Below are 25,462 nucleotides of genomic sequence, written 5' to 3'. Positions count from 1 at the left end.
TTGGTTTACCGATAGGCTTTACAAAAATTTAACTTAGTCTATAATTAAAATATATAATAATCCTTTTTTTTTCTTTTTTTACCCTGGGCTGGAGCCCACCCCAACCTTTTGGATGGCTCCGTCCCTGCGTATAATGGTTTCTTTCGAACTTCTATAAAAATCTTGTGTTGTTACTTTAAGCAATCTTCATTGTATTTGATGTTATTATACTTGTTTATTATTGTAAAATATCAGCCATCTGAGTCTTCAAGTTCACTGCACCTTGAAAACCTGCTTTTAAGTACTTTCGCTGCATTCAGCTTGTCGAAAATAGACTTTAAACATTACTAAAAATCACCTGTTCAATAAAAGATTTTTAAGGATTTATCCACTCACTAAACTTATTTTATATCATAATATAAGTATATATTATTTTTAATTCAATATAAGTCATATTTCGTGTATGATAATATATATTCATTTTAAATTAAGTTTGTCTTTATAATACATTAATTTTGTTTGAATTCTATACACTAACGTATTTTATATAAAAAAGATAAAACACAAATTCAAACATAAAATTAAGTATTACAAAATACTTCAATCTAATTATATATTTTAAAATCACGAGAAGATGGAACAGTTATCATTTTATCAAAAATATGTGATAATAATGGTGAAACTGAAAAATTTAAACTGTACAAACAACTTAAGCGGCATATTTCAAGTCACTCTTTTAGCATTAACGATTATTTCTCTCCAACAATCTTCCTCCTAATATTTACAAGTTTTGCGATATATGAAAAATCAAACATGCGAAATGGGCTTTGATACCAACAGATATAGGATCGAATGTTTGACATGTTACACAAAAATATAACCACTGATGATGCTGCAACTCAAATATTTTAAATCGTAAAAATTTTCAAACATCAGGTTTCGTCATTATTATAATATGATCACTTATTGTTTTTCAAAAAAAACTATTATTTATTTATAAATAGTATTTCACATGTGTGATGCACGAAATATTATTTTATGTAATTAATAATTAAATTAGTAAGGATTAATATTTGAATAATTATTTAAAATTATCTATATAATAAGATGAATATATTTAAATTTTAAATATTATATTAAAAATATTTATGTAATTTGAGATAAAGTTGAAATAAGGAAAATAATATTATGTCTTTAAATTGACATCTTTAATTTAAAATATATTTATCCAAATTTTAATAATAAATAAATATTTTTCAAAATTTTTAAAAAAATTAATTTATTAAATGAATAAATTTTGATTGAAAATTTTAATTTTTTTAGGATAGTTAAAAAAATTTATATCAAAGTTATGATTAAGATACATAACAATAACAATAATAATAATGGAAATTACAGATAATCAATATAACAAAAATTCACGACGGCACTCATTTAAAAGTTGGAAAACTTTATATAATATTATATAAAGTAATACAAAACTCAAAATCATAATCAAAATTAAATGAAATGATATAATCAATGCATATATTTAAATATAATTTATATTTTCAAATCACATCAAATTTAAATTTGAATTTTTTAAAAAAATTGAAAAGATATAATATAATATTTTTTAATGGAAATTTTCATATATGGCAAAAATTCAAATTTTATATAGATATAGAGTGATTATGAAACCGAGCTTTGGCTTAAGTGGTCTCACCCACTTTCTCCCTGTAAGTGGCTCAAGTTCGAGCCCTCCCCACCCCATAAGTTTAGGAAATTAAAAAAAAAAAAAAAGATGACAATAAGTTGCTCAATGTCTTTGTTTGAAGCTTTTGTAAGAAGCTTCTATTTCTCTAATATTTTTTGAGTATGTCTCTTGTAAGATGGTCTCACGAATCTTTATTTGTGAGACTGGTCAATCTTACCGATATTCATAATAAAAAGTAATATTTTTAGCATAAAAAATAATATTTTTTCATGGATGACCCAAATAAGATATCCGTCTCACAAAATATGACTCGTGAAACCGTCTCACACAAGTTTTTACCATATTTTTTTAAACTCTTTTTAACATTTTGAAATATAATAGCGATATATACAATCCCAAACTTTTTTTAACTCCCAAAGATTCATTAGTAATTTTAATCGTTATTTTATCTCGTTAATCTATTTCTAAAGAATGGTTTTGTGTGCATTAATTAAGAAGGGAAAGAATCCGAAATTTCAACATATTTTTTTTGGGAAATAAATTTCAATTCCTTTACCTATATTTAATCAATATTTTTTAATAAATCATTTAAAAATTTATTTACGAAAATCCTTTTACATTCAAATTTCAGATAAATATAACCAATTTTTAAATAGTTTCAATTAGTTTACAAAAAATGGTCAAATCCCTTTTAATACTATTATAAAATCAAATTCTTCAAATCCTTTTAATACTAAATCTACTATAAACAATTTCTTCAAATTTCTTTAAATACTAAATCTATTATATTATAAAAATCAAATCTCAACATTTAATAAAGGAAACTTTTAATTGGAGAATAATTATCATAAAAATCAAAACTTAATAAAGGAAAAATAATAACTACCTCCTGGGCTTCTCTCTTCCTCGGGAAACGAGACTGTCCAATTCTTGCCCTTGATTTTCACCTATATTTACAATTTTGTTTTCACGTGTTTATTTGTTTTAACGCTCCCCCCCTTAAACCCTGTAAATTCCCTCCTCACAGCACCCTGCAAATTTGCAATCACTGACCAACAGCACTCCATTAATGCAAGAGCTTCCCATTCACGTCTAGAACACCCACGGGCTTATCTGTCATACAGGGTGTAATAGGCGGAATCCGTAGAGTGTTGGAGAGGGTGAAAGGAAGGTTTTTTTTTGGTGATTGAAGGAGGCGAGTGGAAAAATCGGTTCTTTGTGATCTTTTGAAGTTTTTTCTTGAGGATTGGTAAGATGGGTTATTTTCTTTCTGTGAGTTTTGTTGTTTGCTCTCTCTTTTATAGATTGATGATGATTGTGCTTTATTAAAGATGGGTTTACGGTTTATGGATGAGTTACAAAGTTATTTTTCCTTTGCATTTGCTTTTCTTTGTTTGCCCGATCATCTGCACTTTTTGGGTTAATGTGCATACTTCTTGAGATTCATTAGAAAAAGAAGCAGTCTTGATTGGTGTACTTAGCATGCAATTGAAAATCTGATTGATTTTCTGACGTGGATTGGTGCACCAGCCTGGAAATTTTCAGCAATCATGTGTTCCCTAGTTAAAATATGTATTTTTTTTATTCTTGATCAACGTTGATGGTGCAGGTGGCAATTGTTTATGGCACAACCAGCTTTAATTTCCGTCTCTTGTTTATATTTTATGAATTTTTTTTACTTTATTCAATTAAATAAGTGATATATTAATGTAGTTTGACCATTAAATTCAAATAAAAATTCGTACCAAACCGGAAACCGAAATAGCTTGTTTTTCGAGTTTTTATCATCACTAAAAAACTCGTCCTCTAGCTCAAATTTAAATGAAGTAATAATGTTTTGATCTATTCAGTTTGTTTGTGCACTTAGTATGGCTGTCTTTGCTGAGGTGTGAGAGTATCAATTAGCATTTGCAGAAGTTGGTGCAACAAGCTCAACTAAACCCATGACTTCTCCCAATGAAGAAAGGATTGTTATCACTTCAATCAAATAGTTGATTGTATCCTGTATTTCTTGATCCATTGCATAATTTTTCAAGTTATTTGCTCTAAAAATGAAGTCATGTGCATGCTTGGCTGCTACCCTTACTTTTACCATTTTGAAAAACTTTCTTGATGTTAAATGTCATAGTAAAGCTATAAGAGCTTGTATCAATACATAGAATTATTTCAATGTTATTATTTTGTCTCCCGTTCCCTTCCCAAATTCCTTGTGACCGCTGAACATCAATTTCTTCCTCGAACTTTTCTTTTGACTCTGAAGAGATGGTCAAAAAGCTGATATCTGCCAATTCTTTAGAGCAGATGGCGTGATCAATGTCCCTTCTTGTTTCCATAATTGTCAGCAAATTACAGTATATACATGTAATCATAGTTGTCAATCGCGCGTAGCGCCCCGTAGCACAAAGCTTGCCCATGGCTATAATGCATAGCGAATAGCGTAGCTCTGAATATTTGAAAATAAAGCGCCACAAGTATATAAATTTGTAATATATAACATATGCTAATATCAATTCAATTCTTCATGCTTAAATAATAAATATATAAGTTCAAAGCATATAAAACCTCAATTCTAAAATTGAAAAACACGATCTAAAATTCATCTATCATCTTTTTCATCAAGATCAAGACCATCTTCTTCATTTGAAATTGCATAGCGCTCGACATCATTCTCTTCTTCAGGTCGTTTCTCTGTTTTGTTAACCTTTTTCTAATTTTTTCCAATCTGCATGTGATATTGACTCTAATGTATACACCGAAGGCGACCAGATCTACACCCACAAGAAGCGCGAAGGCGGCCACATCTAAGTCTAGAGGGAAAAGGCCAATAGAAACATCTACTACACTTAATCTTGTAGATGAAAAGNGAGAAGCAGAGGAGAATGGTAGGATTTACGTAAAGGTTGACTGGGAGAAGTGGAGAAGGTTGAATTAGAAGAGTATGAGAAGCGTTGATTTCATATATTACTGGGCCTAAAAATTGTGCAAAATGAGCCTAAAGAAATTGTGCATTATCTAAAAAAATGTCATCTAAAAAAATGTCCACAACTTTTCTTTCCTATAGCGACGCCATCGCCTCAAAATAATGCTATCGCGTTGATAGCGACGATAGCGCTCACTATCTCGAAGTGTAGTGTGCGTAGTGCCCTGTAGCCACGGGGCTTTGCTTCTCCTCGCTACCCGCAATAGCGAGCGTTACGCTCGCTATTGACAACTATGCATGCGATTGTCATGTATTTGTGAAATGGATTGTGTAATGGGTCTATTTGCATGAAAATAATCAAATTGCATCGTGTATTTCTTTTTGTTCGCTTTTCTTCCGTAACGGCCTATTGTTTAATATCAAAGTAAGGTCATTGAAGAGAGAACCTAGCGATCTCAATACACTTATTTTTTTAAGAAATATTCAGATTGATATTTTATTTATCGTCATCATACCAATATATATACAGAATATTTCCTAACCAACTACCGAAGAAATAACTTCAAATCTAAGAAATATTGTCTAACCCTATCCAAATAAATTAAACTGCCTACTCCTATCCTTAAACCCATGAATATATATATTGACATGATTTATTCAAATTTTACACAACAGTACAGAAAATTGTTAATATGACTGTAGTAATTCTTAATTCTTGTGCTTGAAACGTCCATGAGTGAATTGTTTGTAAACATGCTCCTTTGGACTTTGGATCTTGGCTGGCCACGCCTTCTGGTTCATCACAAAGATCTCCAAATTGGAATGTGGATGTAACAATGTTTTGTTATTCCCTCTTATAATCATGCTTTCAGAACCGGCCATCTTGCTTGTTTTTCCATGATTGACCCTTCATGTGTGACGCCCCTGACCTAAATGTCTGGCGATCTAGAGGCCATGATTGTATTCTAGAGAAGCTTTATGCCATCAACTTTGAAGAGCTATAACATTGATGCCACAATCACGAAGCATGTAAAACTTGCTGACTTCCACAATGGAAGTTAAAATGTTATACGTTTAACTTGAGCAATCAAATAGTTAATCATAGATTTTGCAAGCATGTCCACCAAAATTGAATGTGATAATTCTTTTCTTCTCTGCGCCCAAAAGATTTTCTTCTATATGAGGAAAATATGAGATATTAACATGTATCCTTAACTTTTTGTCTACTTCTATAGCCCTTGACTTGTGATTCCATACCCACCATCTCTTTCACCTTGGTATTCTTCATTTTAAGAATGTTTCCATTCCATTTCTGTCTATCCATATTTATGTCAACAAATTTACTGTTATCTTGATTATAAATTCTATTCCATCAATTATTTTGCTAGTTGTTATCGAATTTCTGGCTATCATTTTGAACTTTCCACCATCGATCTAAATTCACCATGATTTTGTTATCTCTTGCTGCATTAGCCTAAAATTTTCATGATTAAGGTGCTGAAGCTCTTTGTTTCTTCAGCGACAGCAAACACTAAGAGTTAAAGCAGACAAATTCTTTGTTTCCTTGCTGGAAAAACAATAGAATAAGGATTTTCGTAAACCTATGCAAAACTCCTAAACTAGTACACGATTTAATTTTATTATACTTGGGAGTGCAGCTCATCAATCATTCCGTTGCTGGTGGATAGAAATCTTACATATTCTTTGATTCATCCATTTTAAATTGCTTGAGCTCATCGAGAACTTTGGCTCTTCAAGATTTTCGAAGATTCCTGCTCTATTTCCCCCTTTCATTCCCATGCTTCACAGTTTTCCCTTTACTAAATTGTTACTGCTACTACTACTACTTTTACACAATTTGTTGCTGCAGCTGTCTTCATCTCTGCCAACAAATTTCATAATCACCAACTCGGAGAATTTTTTAGTTACAGGCTAAAGATAATTTCCTGATAAGATATTTCACTTTTAAAAAATATAAAGATAAATTGTGCACATAAACGTAATATATCCTTGTTATTTTTTAAAGTGGCACGATCATCATTTCATTTGATAAAATCTAAATTTTCTTAACATGATTCATGCATAGGGATCCGCCAGCCATCAAAATTATCAACCTTGATTTTAGATCAGCAAATTTTAATGTTCGCTATAACATGGGTGTTGCTATGTTGGACGGGGTCCAATAGAGGCATCATGTCGTCGTCGTCCATCTCCATTTCATAAATGTGTGCTGGAACAACATGCAATTAGGCAGATTGCACCTTGTGTGAGAATGTCGACAAACAAGCCATTGGGTATGCTTCAGCTTAGCATAACTCCTGGGAAATATTGTATGCAACTAGCCTCTAAGATACCACTTGGTTGATGAGATGTAATAACATAGCGATATTTAATCAACGTGACAATTAAATGGAAGCTGTGGATATAAAGGGAGGTGATAAAATATATATTGTTCGATATGATTTTAAGTTCAAGGATAAAATTGTATGGTCAAAACAGGCTAGCTTGGCTAGCCGGCCCGCCATTTGGCATAAAGGTTGGGCTGGGAAATTGCGGTTTTGATAGGTCTAACGGTTAGATTAGACCGAGCAGGGCGGGCCTAGCACAACCTGTTTTGACAGCTCTAAGAATTGATTGTTATATATGTATTGTCCAAAATACCATTCGAAATTTGTTATTTCATCTTTATGCACCACATAATTAAAGCCAAGCGCTCTTTCCCATCCGATAACTACGTACAAGGAAATTTTATTTGCAAGCAAGGAAAGATTTACACAATGTGGTCGCTGAATCCGCCGTTACCAAGGGATGTTTTTGGGGCCAACCTTTTGTCGTTCGCACCGACAAGCTGAATAGAACAATGGATCGCAACGCCATCCCAACAACGCTGGCTTTGCAAGTTATTGGGATTTGATTTCACCATCGAATACAAGTCTGGGTGTTCTAATATCGTAGCGGACGCCCTATCACGACGGGAATCTTCTATGGTGTGCGCCACCGCGGTCTCCGTTCCATCTTGGGATTTTCTAGATGATATTAAAGCCGAACACGCACACTCGGACGAAATACAGCAGCTCATAAAGGACAATGCAGGAGCTGCCCACCCTGCCAATTGGGCCTATGCAGAAGGACTTTTACTTTATAAATCACAGATTTTTCTGCCCAAGACGTCACCCTTGATATCTCGAATTATTGGGTCCCTACACAATTCGTACCATGAAGGATATCAAAAGACATTACAGAGAGTGAATCGCGACTTCTATTGGGCAGGAATGCAACGACATGTGAAGGACTTCGTGACCACTTGCTTGGTTTGCCAACGGAATAAAGTTGAGCATCTTCAACCGGCAGGGCTCCTACAACCCCTACCGATCCCTCACCAGATCTGGGCAGATATCTCGATGGACTTTGTGGAGGGCCTCCATTCTTCGCATGGAAAAAGTGTGATCCTAGTTGTGGTAGACCGTTTCTCAAAGTACGCTCATTTTATTGCAATCGCCCACCCTTATACCGCTGTTTCGGTGGCCCGCATATTTTTTGACTATGTGTTTAAACTGCATGGCCTACCCGAGTATATTGTCAGCGATGACATTCACGAGTTCATTTTGGAAAGAGTTGTTTCGTTTGCAAGGGACCAAACTTTGTTTCAGTTCATCATACCACCCTCAATCTGATGGACAAACGGAGGCTGTTAATCGAGTTTTGGAGATGTATTTATGTTGTTTAACAAGCGACTACCCGAAGAAGTGGGGGGAATGGCTCGCCTGGGCTGAATATTGCTACAACACAAGTTTTCATTCGTCATTACGGGCCACCCCGTTTGAGGTCATCTATGGGAGGCAGCCGCCTAGTCTCTTATCTTATTGTCAAGGGGTGGCTCGCCTCGAGGCTGTGGATCAAGCACTAATGTCTCGTGACAGGGTGCTTCGGAACGTCAAAGAACGGCTGCTACATGCACAAAATCGCATGAAGGTGCAATATGACAACAATCACCGTGAATTACAATTCAATGTCAATGATATGGTCTTGTTGAAACTCCAACCGTATCGCCACTTAAGTCTATCAGCACGAGCAAATCGGAAGTTATCCCCTCGTTTCTATGGGCCTTTTAAGGTGTTGGAGTGTATTGGGTCAGTTGCTTATAAACTAGAACTACCAGATTCTGCCAAAATGCATCCCGTTTTCCATATCTCATTTTTAAAACCATTTCGTGGGGTAGAAACATGCGAGGCCACGCTCCCTACTCTTCCCTCGGGAGAGCAGCTACCTGCTCCCCAAGCCATTCTCGACCAGCGAGTTCACAAGGGGAGAACATAGTTGTTAATTCATTGGCAAGGTTTGTCACCAGCAGAAGCTTCGTGGGAAGACGTGGCTTTATTCACAGAGCGTTTTCCTGCTTTTGTGTTTGCGGACAAACACCGATCTCAGGGGGTGGGTGATGTCACGACCACCACCGCGGGCCAAGCACCACAAGAGAGTCCGAAAGTTCTGGTCTACAGGAGGCACACGCACGGCCGATTTAAGCCCAAGGATTAGGATTGTTTTCTTATCTGTTTACTTTGATNATTCTTATACTATGATTAGTTGTGCATTTAATAGAAATATCAATGTTTTTTTTGGAAGGAAAAACTTTTGTAGAAGTGGCACTGCACAACAACTTGTCTGTTTACAATGTTTTTTTCTCACCAGTTCTTGTATTAAATTTAATTTTGCTCGATTAACAAACTTTTTTCCCCATTCCAGAAGTATTAGTTGGAGCTTCAATGGATAGTGACTCGTATATAGATCAGCAAGTTACATCAGGTTGCCTGAAAGGAGTAATTTTCAATATTTTGTCTGAGGAAGATGCCGTAAGTGTTAATATTCTCTTTATTGAAGCTCTCTGCTGCTCTTATGATTGAAACGTAACAATGTAGGAGCTAGTATATTATTGCTTCTTCTTGTTTGCAGACGAGGATTGCACTATTGTCTTTAGTTTTGTGATCATATCACTTCATTTTGACTTTATTGAAACGAACTTTTACTTTGCATACTTGACCTTTCCTGTTTATATTCCCATTCTTTGCAGGCTTTCTGTTGATTCATCCCCATTTGTCTATGACACTGTGTTTTTTAGAATTCTAGTGTATCCTGAATCATGATAAGCTCTGATAAGTTTGTGTGTTCAACTTAGTTTATTTGTTTATTAATACAAAACCAAATATGTGGGTAATTTTCGTTGAAGTACTTTAACTCAATGTTTATACTTTATACCTTTTGCATTGCTAGGGAAAAATATCGACCATGGTTGTTGGAACTGTTCATGAAGTGTCGGATCCTGCATTGGGAGTGCCCAATCAGCACAATAGTGAATGCCTTACATGTGGCTCTAAATTAGCCAAGGAATGTGAAGGTGAATTGGAGAAGTAGAATATAAAAAAATTCCTTTTTATCTTTCTCTCTTATCCTAAACACCTTGATTTGAAGGTTGTCGTATCTTGTCTTCATGACTTCGTAACATATTTTTGCAGGTCATTTTGGTCTGATCAACTTTCCTTTTACGATCCTGAATCCGTATTTCATGTCTGAAATTGCACAAATTCTAAGTAAAATTTGCCCAGGATGTAAATCTTTTCGGCGTGATAAGGTCAAGGTCAGGTACTGATTCTCATGTGTTTAGACTTTTATTTGCCTGTATATATTGAAATTAAATGTGCATGTGTATGCTTGTATTGCTTGTGGTTTATTAGTCATGTGATTGCATTTCTTGCAGCCTCTAGCATGTGAAATCATCGGTGCCAATTTTCACTCAGTATCCTTAGGATTGCCCAGTGATTTTCTTTTATTGATGGGATGTTATAATGATAATGAAAATTTGGTACCTGTCACACGTCTGTATTTTTCAATTTAACTTCTGCTGGTTCAGGATAATCTACTTGGAAAGAAAATAAATTCCTCTTGTATTTGCATGATTAATGTTAATTGTTCTTGACTGGAGATTTCTTCAGTAATTGTTCGAGCATGTTTAAAATTGATTTTCTGGTATACTATTTCTTCTCTGATATCCATCCTTATTCAACTCAGTGAAACTTTTATCATTACGGTGCAACATAAGACAAACTTTGCATCTTTGATAAGTTCTGAGGAATGGAGAAAAATAATCGACTATTGGTATGCTCTTTGGTGTGGTAAATATTACTCGAGAGTTATCTATGTACTTGATGTACGTTGGTATATTAATATTATTTAACAACCTGAATATTCTCAGTTCTGTTTTCGGTGATCGCCAAACTCCTGTCCATCAGTCCTTCATCAGAGATTGTTGTTTGTTGCACTATCTGCTGAATGCATTTTTCCTAATTCTTTTTGTGAGACTGAATTTTTTCATTCTTGTCTTTGCATGCAACAGGAAAATGATTTTGCATCCAGTCATCAACAAGACACATGCAAATATTGTGCTGTAAGTGCATTTGGCTGTTATTATTTCCTAGCCGCATGATCATTACCAACTTATTTCCGTCTGATAACAGAAAAGCTCAAAAGGAATTTATCCAAAAATGGTATTTAAAGTATCCTCCAAGGACGTGTTTGCAAAAACTGCAATTATCGCGGAAGTGAATGAAAAACTGGGGAATACGAGCTCTTTCAAGGGTCTGCCTTTTGATTACTGGGATATCATCCCTAAAGATTCAACCCAAGAACAAGTCTTGCAACCGAACAGAAGGGTTTTATCACCATCCCAGGTAACATATCCTGTTATCCTTATTGTTTACGATGATTTATTAATTTTTATGCTATCTTTCCTTTTGTTTATTTTGGCAATTTTTCTTTAAAAGATACCCATCTTTCCTTTTGCCCTCCAGCTCCTAGTGTTGTATGTCTATTTATGGCCTTGGAGATTTGTCATCTCTGTCACCTACAATAGTTTCCCCCTTATATCCATTTTCTTTAATGTCAACTCAACAAGGAACATCATGTCCGGAATATTTTTAGGTTCAATGCATTATTATTTCTTGGGCAATATAGTTTCTTGGAAGTGCTGTAGTCCTTTTCATTTTTCGAATTCTGAGAAACTAAGAGATTGACCACTTTGTCTTGAAAAATATGATTAGATGTGTCATACGAATGTTGTATGAATGCTAAAACTTTTGGAATTGACGTCTTAACATAAATTAATTAGTAAGATTTTGACGACCAAAACTTGGACATCCTTTCAGCTTCGTAGGGAATTTATCACGATTGATTATGGGCATCAAATTTTAGGCCCTTGCTCACGTTGACCAATCTTAGCCAAACACATGGTAAAGACAATAGATGGCAGAAAATTTTGTGGCTATGTCAAAAAATTAGCAGAATGAATTCATGGACACCTCTGAAAATGTGCCTTTTTCGCTAAAATGCCTGGTGCCTGTTGCAAATGAGAGAAAATACGTGCGTTTATTACTCAAATCAAATAGTTTATATATACAATCCACTCATAAAATTATTAAAATACACTTAACAGAGCACTCCCAGAGGCTTGAGAATATGTATCACCTCCTACTAGCTTTTACGACATTAAATGTTATGTACATTCAATGCCCTCATAAATCTATCATCAAGTTATTAGCTTTATTTCAGATTTGATGTGCAAGTAGTTTGCTCCTAACGTTTTTCCTGTGTAAGGGATAATAACCTCAATATTTGTGCTTTTGTAGAAATTTATTTATTTGTGGTGTGAATTACTGCCTCATGATCACTTCCCTATTCATGAGTTGAGAGAAAACAACTGATTTCCTGTGATGTTCTTCACTCAAATGAATTCTCTTGTAGTGTCCCTATGGCTCTGTATGCAGAAAGTTCTCATTATTTTAAAGTAGGGTCTAGCTTACTCACCATCTATATAGACCATGATTTTATGTTTTGCATAGCAACCCCGTGTCATGTAAGCTGTTCAAGCATTTTAGGATTTTGTTGATTGCATCCCAGTTACTTACAGAATTGATCCAAGAAATTTATTTACAGCTTGTTCAGTAATCGAACAAACAGACAATAAACACTCCCAACCAATCAATTGCTAAACAGTCTGATTTTTTTATTACTGTTCTTCATGTTCCAAAATTTATGAGATTTTTCGTGTTTTTGTATCATTTTTTTATGCAATGGCCAAGTGAAGCCTGTGTGTATTTTTATCATTCAGATTTATAGTTTGTTGAAAGATGTTCGGCCAAGGATCCTTGAAGCACTTCTCAGAAGGAAAAATTCTATCTTTCTCAACTTCTTACTTGTCACTCCAAATAGTCATCGAGTGAGAGAATTTGGGCAGCACATAACTCAAGTAAGTGATGTGGCTGTTGTTATTCTTGTCTTTTGTGTCGGGATGGGATTTTAATATTTCTATATCTAACTTATTGAAAAATTAATTACATTTTTACTTACTGATTCCAGGATGAAACTACAGCTATGTACAGAAAGTTTATTGATTTTAGAGGCACACCCAATGAATTAAGTGCTCGTGTTCTGGACCGTTATAAAATTTCCAAGGCAAGCAAGCAAATAAAGTTTTTTCTGTCTTCTTTTTCTTCATGGACCTTATCTGAGAGAAAATACTCATGTTAGTTAATACCTCCCTCGTTGCAGTTGCGCTCTGAAAAATTGTCAACTAGACAACAAATATATGCTGAATTATCATCCAGAAATGATTCTGCAGCGGATTTCTCTGGGTTAAAACATGTAAAAGAATTATTACTTGGAAAACGAACAGATCATTCTTTCCGGTTGGTGGTTGTTGGTGATCCTTATATTAAAGTGGATGAAATTGGTATACCAATTCAAATTGCAGAAAATGTGCTGATCAAGGACCATATAAATCTGCAGAACTGGGATAAGCTAGAACCTTGCTGTGACTTGAGGTTTTTTCTAAAAGGGGAATTGACTATAATTAGAAACAATACACTAAAGTGCATCAAATCTAAGGACCTGTTGCAGGTCGGAGATACTGTGAGCAGGCCTCTAATGGATGGAGATATTATATTGATTAATAGGCCTCCATCAATCCACCAGCACTCTCTTATTGCATTATCTGTCAAAGTACTTCCAATTAACTCTGTTCTCTCCATTAACCCTCTTATATGTTCTCCACTTCGAGGTGATTTTGATGGAGATTGTCTTCATGGTTATGCTCCACAATCAGTTGAGTCTAGAGTTGAGCTTACTGAGCTTGTGGCTTTGAGCAAACAGCTGGTGAATGGACAGAGTGGTCAGAACCTCTTGTCATTAAGTCATGATAGTTTATCTGCTGCTTATTTGATCTTGGAAGATGGAGTTCTCCTGAATAAGGTTGAAATGCAGCAGCTACAAATGTCCTGTTCTTGTCTGCCGCAGTTGGCAGCTATCATCAAGCCTTCATCAAATAGTAGTTTTTGGACTGGAAAACAGCTTTTTAGCCTGCTTTTGCCTAGGGATTTTGAGTTTTATTTTGCATCTGATGGTGTACATATTACTCAAGGAGAGCTTGTAACATCCTCCCATGGATCATCTTGGTTGCGTGATAGTAGGGAAAACTTCTTCCAATGTCTTCTTCGTCATTGTGGGGAAAAAACTCTTGACTTTCTGGGTGCTGCTCAGGAAGTTCTTTGTGAGTGGCTGTCTGAGAGGGGACTGAGTGTTTCATTGTTAGACCTTTGTCTTACATCTGATCCACAGTCTCAGAACAATATCATGGATGATATCTCTTCAGGTCTGCAAGAAGCAGAAGAGCTGTCATACATCAGCTCTTTAATGGTGGATTACAACCAAAAATTTCTCATTGAGAGCTCCAAGGACAGCGGGAAGATTTTGGATTTTCAGAAGGAACACATGCATGTTGCACAGCAGAAGTCTGAAGCCCTTAGCCAAGCTTCTATTTCTGCTTTCAAGAAAGTCTTTAGGGACATACAGAATCTTGTCTATCACTATGTAGATCATAACAATTCATTCATAGCTATGCTGAAGGCTGGTAGCAAGGGTAATCTGCAAAAACTAGTACAGCATAGCATGTGTCTGGGATTACAACATTCTTTGGTTCCATTGTCTTTTCCAATGCCCTGTCATCTGTCTTGTACTTCATGGAACAACCAGAAGAGACATGCTGACGTCACTGAATTGCACGGTGCCAAGGAATTGTCGCACTCGTACTTCCCATTTACTGTGGTCGCTAGTTCTTTTCTATCAGGCTTAAATCCATTAGAATGTTTTGTACTTTCTTTGACAACTCGTGATAGTTCTTTCAGTGGCCATGCTGATGTTTCTGGGACTTTAACAAGAAAGCTTATGTTTTTCATGCGTGATGTAGTCTCTGCATACGATGGAACTGTCAGAAATTGTTACGGGAATCAAATTGTTCAGTTTTCTTATTGCACCGAAGATGTTGCTGCGGCCCCCAGTGATGTTCTTGGTACTTCAAATATTGGGGTAGGTGGACATCCTGTTGGTTCATTGGCTGCTTGCGCCATTTCAGAGGCTGCATACAGTGCTTTAGATCAGCCTGTGAGTGCATTAGGGCCATCACCATTGCTAGCAATAAAGGTACACTTCTTGTCTCTCGTGTTATGGCCTCAGAAATTCTTGCTTTGCTTTGTATTGCTTGATTGTTTGAACTTTGAAGGCTCAACATGTATTGGTAATGTGAAGTTTCTACACAGCAAGGACAAGTTACTTCACTGATTAATCCACAGCTTTCTTTTGTAGCTGATGAAACTGTAAAAAATGTGTCATTGAATTCGGCGACCTTCTCCCCTTCTTGAAATTTAGCCTTTCACTCACTATTCTTCAAGTAATCATTGCACGTAATACCATCATTTTACAATTTTAGCTATTAATCACGTTCACATCCTTCAACACCCAGTTAATAATTCATTTGTGTAGTTTCTCCGTTCTTTAATTTGTTAAAGTAATACTTTTACTAGTGGTATGAACATCATCAGAACTTGTAGAATGTTAAGTGGTTGTGCAGGCGTTGTTTAAAAAAATTGACATAATTTCTTGCTTTTATTTGAACTCACAGAAAGTTTTTGAATGTGGAGTAAAGAAGAGAGGCGGCGATAAAAGTGCATCACTATTTTTGTCGAGAAGACTTGCAAGATGGGTGAATGGTTATGAATATGGAGCACTAGAAGTCAAGAATCATTTGGAAAGACTGTATTTCTCGGATGTAGTTTCAGAAGTTAGAATAAGGCGAGTTTTCTACTATTCTTTTTACATGTCTCTCTTTTTTGTTTTTCCTGTTGGTGATATTGTTTTGTAAGAATTGGATATTTGATACCTAATTATGGCCACCACCTATACCAGTTTCTCCCCGCAGACAAATTGCAGCACTGATGCTAGTCCGTGGGTTTGTCATTTTCTTATAAATAAGGTAATAAATCAACTTAATTATTTCTTCTCCGGTATCTGTTAATCTAGTTTATGACTCTTGCTATTCTTCCAGGAAATTGTCGAGAAGAGACGAGTAAGATTGTGTTCTATTATGGATGCTCTATATATGCAATGTTATGCAGCTGAAGCAAAACCAAAAGCAAATCTACCCAACTTGCGGATAGTTTGTAAGTAAGTTTCGTTTTGTACCAGGACTGTCCATAAGTCCTGCTTACTGAATAACGAAATTATCTTAAGGTTAAAAGTGGTATTTTTAATGAAAACTGCATGAAGAGGATTATTTCACAAATTTCAAAACGAAAAGTCCAGATTTCTTCAAATTTTGGCCGCGAACTCGAACTATTGTGATTAGATTAGGGGCATGTGTAGAAGGAGCTTCAAGTATATTATGATACCGATTTTAGGCATTTGCTATGAATCATTACTCAACCACTGCAGAACACTTGTGTTACTTAAAAAAAACTCACATTGGAAGGTTTTCATGACTCTTTATTCTAGCTATTTACAAAACTACTCGTTTATATTTACTCTGTATCGCAGTTCTGATGTTCTCCCTTTGAAAGCACCGTCCTCTCTTTCTAATATATAAATTAACAAACGATAAACGAAAGGAACACATAAGATCCTTTTCATCCACTGTATCTGTAGTAGTCTTGTGTACAGTGCCAAAAGTAGCAGGACTCTCATACTGAATTTCAGATGACAAGGAGTATGACTAACAATTTGTAGGGAAGAACTGTAGCACTGATTAAAATGTCAAGCTGCTGAATGACCTGTTTAATTTTTCTGAAGTGGTTATTCTTACAGTGACAGTTATGCTAACTGAAAGAACTCACCTTTGTATTTGCTCACCCTTTTCTTTCTGTGTTCAATCCTTCTGATCTTACTTTCTAATTGTCAGGGAGTGTTCTGATGCTGTTGCTCACTCAAAAAGTAACTCCAGAATCTGCATCTCAGTTGCATTGAGAGAAAGAAACAAAAAGAAATCGTATGCAATTGATGAAAAAAACAAGAAAAGATCGGACTTGGAAATTCTTCGTGAATTGCTGGTTCCAATGCTTCTTCAAACAATCATCAAAGGTTTCATTGAAGATTATTGCTTCATTTTAGGAATCTAGACTTATTGTTCTCCTCTATTTAGATATTTATTCATTATCATGATTATTTATTTTTTATTTCAAAATAGTGTGGTAGGTTGATATGTGATTGCTTGTTTGTCCTTCTCTGATATATATAGTTTATATTTCACTATTATTATGCCCATGTCATTGAGAATTATACAAGGCATTGTAGTTAGATAGTGCTTGTTACTTTGGGTGCTTAGAGTACCTTGGATTTTCTGACCTTTCAGTCCTGTTAATTATCAAGGGTGGGAAATTGAATGAAGACTGAAATTGGAGCTGAAAGAAATTGATAATGTGATGTTGAGGCCCCGTGCCACACACTGAGCTTGATATTAATTTTGGGGAAATTTAAGCTTTTATAATTTCAATAAATCATTCCATTATTTCATATCTAAAGGGAGCATAACGTAGCCCATTTTAAACAACATAAATCAATGCATCAAATTAATTATTCTAGTTTACCTTAATTATCGAAAACTTTGGCAGGATTCCCAGAAATCAGTAAGGTTGATATTTTATGGAAAGATGAATCTAATAATCCCAAAGGCTGTTCAGGAGAACTTTTTTTGCGAGTTTCCAAGTCTGAAAAGTGTGACAAAACTAAATTCTGGAGCATCCTATCAAACCATTCCCTTCGGATAAGAAATATAATTGACTGGGATCGGAGTCATCCAGATGACATAATTGATTATACTGATGCCTATGGAATAGACATTGCATGACAGTATTTTGTCGATGTAAGTTTTTAGTTATCCTCCATACCATGCAATTCATATCACAGTGTCCAATAACTCTTCTTCAAATGTAGAGTTTAAATTCTGCTATCAGTGACACCGATAAGTCCATCCTTTCTGAGCATCTGATTGTGACTGCCAATTGCCTGTCAGCGACTGGAAATTTTTTGCCCATAAATGCGAAAGGGTTAGCCCAGCAAAGGAAGGAAGCTAATGTTTATTCACCTTTCACCCAAGCCTTCTTCTCGGTTTGTAGTTGTTAAATTGAAATTTCCCACCCTGAATTACTATCATCAATTCTCTTGTTCAACTAAATTAGCGTAATGTTGTTTTTGCATGTTCAAATCAAATACAGAATCCTAGTGAATGCTTTATTAAAGCAGCCAAGACGGGACAAGTGGATCGGCTGCAAGGAAGCGTTGATGCATTATCATGGGGACAAACCCTATCGATTGGGACTGGTTATCAATTTGATATTGTATATAATGGCAAGGTAGATAATGCATTTTGATCCTTTGAGTAAACTGGATGTATAGTTGGAAGCATTACTTTGTTTGTAATGACATTGTTCAAAAGACGTGAAGAACATCTTACATAGCAATTTGGATTGAAGAAGATTATCGTACTAAATTCACACAAAATAGCATTTATTTAGAGTGTCCTTGCATTGCATTTTTCTATGCATTGACAAAGACTCAGAGTTCTAGAAGCTTTCTTAATCTCGCTTTGTATTCATTTTTCTAATTTCACATCAAAATACATTTTCATGATTGTAGAATGTTTTACTCTCCCTGTATTGAATTGTTTCTACGTTTTCATGCATCAGGGACATGAAGTTTCAGAACCTGCTGATGTCTACTGTCTATTGAGGACCAATCTTGAAAGCGCCAACCAAAACGAGAAAATCAAGCTACCAGTGAAGCACATGTCTAAGGAATGTAATGTTCAGCGCCAGTATTTTAACACAAAACTACATAAAAGTTTGCCGAATGGAAAGTTCTCAGCACATTTCTCTGTGCATGAAATACAGAAAATTTCTCGATCATTGAAGCGTATGCTGCAGGAGTATGTGAATCTTTTACGTACCCATTTCTTTTTCTTTTAGTTGAGACCCTTCTTTATGCCTTTCACGTCGTGATACAGATCTTGCAAATACAACTTTAGGTTCTGCGCATTTTACTCTTCCTATATCATCCATTTTTTGTTCTACAATTTTCATTATTGTCTACCTACCGATACTCTCGTCTGCTGCTTGCTTGAACTGAAATTTGTATGAGCATAGTTGAAGAAGATAACTCAAGAAACTAACTTGTGATGGTACTGTACGTTGTACAAAAATAAAAGTAAATATTAATGTTTAAGATAGATACAACACTGAGCATCTTAGTAGATAAAAAATTTTAATTCAACCTGCCTGCGTATTATTTCATGATTAGCCGGGCAAAGAACAAGCCAGAATTGTTGATAACGTGAAATGAATGATGACATCTTGATTAAGTACATGTCCCTGCATCTCAACTTTCTCCTTAGGAGGCTCTGGCTAATTCATCCTCAGCTCATGGATTTTACACCATCACGACTTTTGTGCCAAATGTAGAAGCACTTCAATAATGCTAATAGAGTTGACACAGATTATACGTATTTGTCAAGGATTATTCATGAATTATAGAAAATCCAAATACTATGGCTGCTTCAAAATTTATAATTCCTGAATCTATCATGATTAAGATAATCTATATATGTTGTGTGCAAATTTTCCCCACCAAGTTTTATATAAGCTCGCCTGTGTTTTAGGTATGCTATTGACTGCCAGTTAAGTGGTGAGGACAAGTTTACAGCTCTGAGGGCTCTACAGTTTCATCCACGATGGAAAGAGAAGATTGGGACGGGTGCTATGGAAATAAAGGTATGTATCATTATTTCAAAACACACTAAAGATGAGCAGTAAAATTTCTTATATATAGAGATGACATGTTGAGTTATTTGTTCATGCTTGGTAGGTGGTTATCGTCATATAAAGAGATTACATGTGTAGTTATTTACTGCATGCTAAAAGAATTAACCATATAGACCATTCTCTCGACAGTAAATGTATTTTTAATCATTTAACTTGATCTTTGAAGACCTCGGATGTCTGTTATATAGTAAGACTTGTGTCTTGTTGACCCTTCTAGAATTGGCGCAAAGGGGTTCAAGAGCTTGACGTATTTCGTTTCAGAATATTTGGGAATCAAATCTGCAGGAAGCCTTGTGTTATTTTGTTTAGAACTATAAACTTACCTCCCATCAATTTTTTTTTACTTTAACTGTATATCAAACATGGAAGGAACCAAAGAACATTATTTAGTTGCTTTTCTAGTGTTAGAGTGGCATTATAGTTTAAAGAGATTTAGATGCTGATGCTATTCTTTTCTTGATTTTTTAATGAAACGCACAATTCCAATACCTCTGAAGTTGCAGCAGTAGCCAACAATTAGAAACTAATGCGCTCAAAACAGCCTAATAATGTCTTTAAATCGAAGTCCTAAGCTTGAATAGTTCCATAACGAGGCTTTGCGTTATAATTATTCCACTTTAGGTACGCGTAATCTGACTAACTCTTGTGGGAGTTGTGATAAATAACTCATTCTTGGCTCATCTTCTTTTCATTTTCCAGGTGGGTCGTCATCCAAAACATGAATCCCGCTGCTTTGTACTGGTCCGAACAGATGAAACGGTGGAGGACTTCTCGTATCACAAATGCGTGCACCATGCTCTGAAACTAATCGCTCCTCAGAGGGCCAAGGCCTATGGCTCGAAATGGCTAAATGGAAAAACGTAAGCAACAATCTTTTTGCCAGAGGGGTGCGATAAAAAAGCACCCATTGAACCACATTACTAGTAACATACTCGACTTATTTTTCTTTTTGCTAGAAGGCGCGATCAAAAGCGCCCCATTGAACCACATTACTTGTAACATACCCAACTTTTTTTTCCCTTTTTTTTTTACTATATAAACATATATATCCTTTGTAACTTGGATAGCCCAAGCTTCTTTTTGCTGCTTCCACTGAAGCTTGTTAGCCATAGCTGGGCTAATGAGATTTAGTGGAAGTAGCAACGGGAAAGCTTTTAAGGGCTATCCATCTTCAGGTTGTATCATCATCATTTTTTGTGGTTCTTCTTCGTCGTATCGTGATTTTGATCATTGATCTATATCCGTTAAACTCGGCGCAATAACACACAGGTTGTGAGATCTTTGGGGCTGAAATTGTGATTTTGAAGGAATGATTTTTGTTTGATATTGTGTTTGAAATATCTTTGCTTTTCTTGAATAGACTTTAAAATCCCTGAAGTTCCCAGATGTTCTTGGTGAATTCGATGGGAGAGGGAAATTGAGTTGGTATATTTTCATTTTAAATGGTGTTCGGATTAATTTAAGTAAATGGATTTCAAAATCACCTAAAAAATTTCGATGGGAGAGGGAAATTGAGTTGGTATATTTTCATTTTAAATGGTGTTCGGATTAATTTAAGTAAATGGATTTCAAAATCACCGAAATAATTTCGCCAACGTTGTTATTTTATTTTTGAAAAATATATTTCACATCGTTTGATACGATTGTTATTTTCATTTAAATTATTATCCATTCTCAAATTAATGTTATGATTATGTTGTATTGTTGCACTATGCACTAATTTTATTTTTATTTTTAAATTTACAATGTGCTAAATTTTAAAAGCCATAAATACTATATATATTATTTAAAAATAACTAAAAATTTTGTTTCCAAAAATTTCTAATTTTATGAGTCAATTTTGCGAGACAGATATTAAATCGAACTTGGTTCATGAAAAAATATTACTTTTTATATCAAAAATATTATTATAATTTTTTTTGTAAATATGGATCGAGTCAATTCGTCTCATGAATAAAGATCCGTAAATCATGTCACATGAGGCCTATGTTTCAATAACCGTGGAGAGTAAGTCTTTCATAAGACGGTCTCACGGATCTTTATTCGTGAGACGGATCACTTCTGTCCATATTTACAATAAAAATTAATATATTTGACATAAAAAGTAATACTTTTTCGTGGATGACCCATATAAAATATCCGTTTCAAAAAATTGACCAGTGAGATCGTCTCACAAGAGTTTTTGTAAACCGTGGATGTGCAACTGTCACTCGGAATCTTGGAAAAGAGGAAAGCATTTCTCTACATTTATCATATATTAACAATATGACACACAAAGTGTGTGTATATAATATAATATATAAATATTATTTGTTGCATATATATAATATATTTTATTTTTTAATATATGAGGTAGTTGAGAGAAATATGGAGAAAGATCGATGATACAAATTAAAAGTATTAATAAATACATTAAATAAAATATCTATTTATGTAGAATGTTATGCTGCATTGAAAATATTTTTGGTGTGATATGTCATATCAAAGGAATCATTCTAACAACATCAAACTTTATAACATAACATTTTCTAGGGATAATACTCATTTTCGTTCTTATTGTTTACCACTTTTCCCATTTCAGTACCTCTTCATTTTTGACTGCTTGATTAATCCTTCAAGTTTTCAAAATCTTCCCGAATTGGTCCCTATCGTTAGCTTGACGTTAAGATTAACGTTGACCCACAGGCCACATCATGTGCCTCTCACAAGATCATTTCTTTGTGAAGGCAGTCGATTACTCCTTTTCATTTTACTCCCCACATGTACAACAACCCTAACTCCCCACCTTTACAACCCTAATTCCAAACCCACGGCGAACTCGAAGAAAATTTAGCAATTCCAGATTCAATCTACTACAACATCTGCCATGGTAAAGGCTTTAATTAACATAATATTAACACATCATTTCCAAACCCACGACGAACTCGAAGAAAATTTAGCAATTCTCCCATCCAGCCTAACAAACAGAATATTAACATAAGTAAATGTGATAAATCTCAATAAATTTATCCACAAAGTCATCACATTAAAAAAGGGAAACATTACCATAATTCGGGGTGAATTCAAGAGAATGTATACTTCTTTTAGCCATTACCGACTTCCACTTTAGCAAATCTACCAATATGTAATTTCAAAAAAAAATGTGTGAAATAAAAATTTGCGTCAAATATTTGTTGTGTATATCCAAGGAAAAAAAATTCAATGGGCCCAACACCCTTTCACTATCCACTATAAATAAATGGTTGCACATGCCTTGTTATATGTCATTCAATACTAGCATTTTGAATTATAATTTTTTAAAGAAATAGATAGGGGAATTAGCCAAGAAAATTTCTTGCTCACTCGAGACCAAAGATGGTCACTCAAAGGAATGACCGCTCTAGTCGCTGGTGGCCACAGCTATGCATGTGCATTCAAAGAGAATGATTTTAGTTGAAATGAAGAAATATTTTCAACAACTGCAACAAATTAATCAAGGAAAGCTTGCTTACTTCTTTGAAAACAGTATACTTCTTCAAGCAATCAGTGGTGTCTCCAACCATTCGCCCTTCCCTTTCCTTCCATCGTTTGATTTGAGGATTAGGGTTGTTGTACATGTGGGGAGTAAAATGAAAATGAGTAATCGACTGACTGCCTTCACAAAGAAATGATCATGTGAGAGGCACATGATGTGGGTCAACGTTAATCTTAACGTCAAGATAACGATAGGGACCAATTCGGGAAGATTTTGAAAACTTGAAGGATTAATTAAGCAGTCAAAAATGAAGAGAGACTAAAATGAGAAAAGCGGTAAACAATAAGAACGAAAATGGGTATTATCCCACATTTTATATATACACAAATTCCGATAAGTCTGATCTAAACATATTGAGGAAAATTCAAGCAGTTTGTTTACATACTCAAACATATTCAAGGACAATACATGTAAATCTTAGCTATTTTTGCATTTCAATAATTTCTTTTTAACCTTATTATTGCACCACGCTCCCACAGTGAAATGTCTAAAAGACATAAAACTCACTAAAAAATATTAATATGTTAATATATCTTTTATTTTTTTAAAATCAAATATATTTAACATATGTGTTAAAATTACCCCAACTTTAAGAGTTTTATGTCTGATTTTTATAAACACGAGTTTTAAATGCAATTAATTTTACATATATGGAGAGTTTTTTTTTTTGGAGGGTTGTTATGCAATTTGGGCCACTGAAAAATAATCCCAACACCACTCACATATATTTTCAAAATTTGTATGTTTTTTGCTTACTGGAGCCCATGCTCTCAGCTTGGCAAATCTTGTTGATATAATGAAAATTGAAAATTTCAAAGATCAAAATTTTCTACTGATTTATTTTTTGCAGCTAAAAGTTTTGTGAACTCCTTTACTAAAACAGTCAGTTCCAAACTCTTCATTTAATTAGTAGTTAAGCTAACTACATCTTCCAACGTATGAAATTACCTTATAAGCTCTTTTATAATCAATCAGTTTGATCTTCATCAAACTACAGTTTCCAAATTTAATTCCTTTGAACTTGATTATCTCAACGGGAACACAAAATCCGATACTTGTGTGGCCCTCGATAGTTATGGGATACAGCTATCTGTGGGTTCACAACTTCATGTAATTCAGAATAACATTTATCATATTCGGGCTTACACTAATTAGGCTCATTTTTTTCATCTACACCTTGCTCAAGAATGTGAAAACTGAAGTATTGCACGCATCGGATCATGGTAAGAGCATCTAGTAGTATCGTCTCATGATCTCCTAGATATCACTGATAGTGCGTGCAAGAACCTTAAATTATGGTTAGTGTACAATACGACCCCTTCAACTCATATATCCCGATCGAATATGCAACCATTGGTATATGGAGAGTTGCAAATGAATTCGATAACGATGTGATATATCTTTGAGTAATAATATTGACATGATATGTGTAACTAAGGAAACATTTTTCTAAAATGCACATTTCTTAACTCTGACCAGAGCTTCCTTACACTATTAACTCATCAGATAACATATGATATCTTCGTCAGTGGGTAGACGGTTAATCCCCGGCTACAATGTATTTGTTCTTATGTATTTCGAAACTATACCCAACCTCACCACCTGATGACCTTCAATAGAGTCGGTAAATGGTTCAAAAGTGCATGCTAGTCCTGGGTCAAATGACTAATGATGTACAACCATAACCGCGGACTATTCCACTCGATAAATGATAACCACTTGGACAGTTCGATGGAGAGTTGTTCAGTGCATCATCAAATGATCATACATCTGTATGAATGGACATCTCCGTATCTTTACTAATGAAACATGACGTTTACATCACATTTGTTAGTCTCAAGTTCAAGCGACTTTTATCCTTATTTTAGATGGCTAATTCGTATAATACACTTCCCAATGAGTTTCATGATCTTACGTTGAGAAGCAGACCTCATGATACCTTTTGCAAATTCAAGAACTTTATCTATTCAGCTTGAATGAGTATACAAATTGAAAAGGCCCGTATTTCGTATTCATATTTTTGCGGAATTATTAAAATTTTTCTAAATAAATAAATAACTTGCTTCAAAATAAACATGTAAATAATTTCAACTTTAAAATAACAGCGGAAGGAAATATTATTTCAAATACCAACTTAAAAATAATCCAACATATTAAAACTGAGT

The 25,462-nt window shown here is 34.7% G+C and overlaps 1 protein-coding gene across 1 annotated transcript; it reads left to right on the top strand.

Annotated features, from left to right (window-relative positions):
* Positions 1 to 2,605: 2,605 nt before the first annotated feature.
* On the top strand, positions 2,606 to 21,081 carry LOC140987406 (DNA-directed RNA polymerase IV subunit 1-like). Its single transcript, XM_073455895.1, is given in 19 exon segments — positions 2,606 to 2,924; positions 9,339 to 9,445; positions 9,864 to 9,987; positions 10,106 to 10,227; positions 10,984 to 11,034; positions 11,105 to 11,317; positions 12,754 to 12,891; positions 13,002 to 13,097; positions 13,194 to 15,119; positions 15,598 to 15,767; positions 15,882 to 15,948; positions 16,021 to 16,139; positions 16,870 to 17,048; positions 17,579 to 17,829; positions 17,901 to 18,074; positions 18,182 to 18,319; positions 18,653 to 18,891; positions 19,621 to 19,732; positions 20,483 to 21,081. Coding segments are annotated over 18 exon segments (4,371 nt in total). The 5' UTR covers positions 2,606 to 2,924; positions 9,339 to 9,358; the 3' UTR covers positions 20,648 to 21,081.
* The last annotated feature ends 4,381 nt before the right edge of the window (positions 21,082 to 25,462 follow it).

This window comes from Primulina huaijiensis, chromosome 11, assembly GCF_012295235.1.
Source record: "Primulina huaijiensis isolate GDHJ02 chromosome 11, ASM1229523v2, whole genome shotgun sequence".
Classification (NCBI taxonomy): domain Eukaryota; kingdom Viridiplantae; phylum Streptophyta; class Magnoliopsida; order Lamiales; family Gesneriaceae; genus Primulina; species Primulina huaijiensis.
This window is presented reverse-complemented; position numbering and strand designations above follow the sequence as displayed.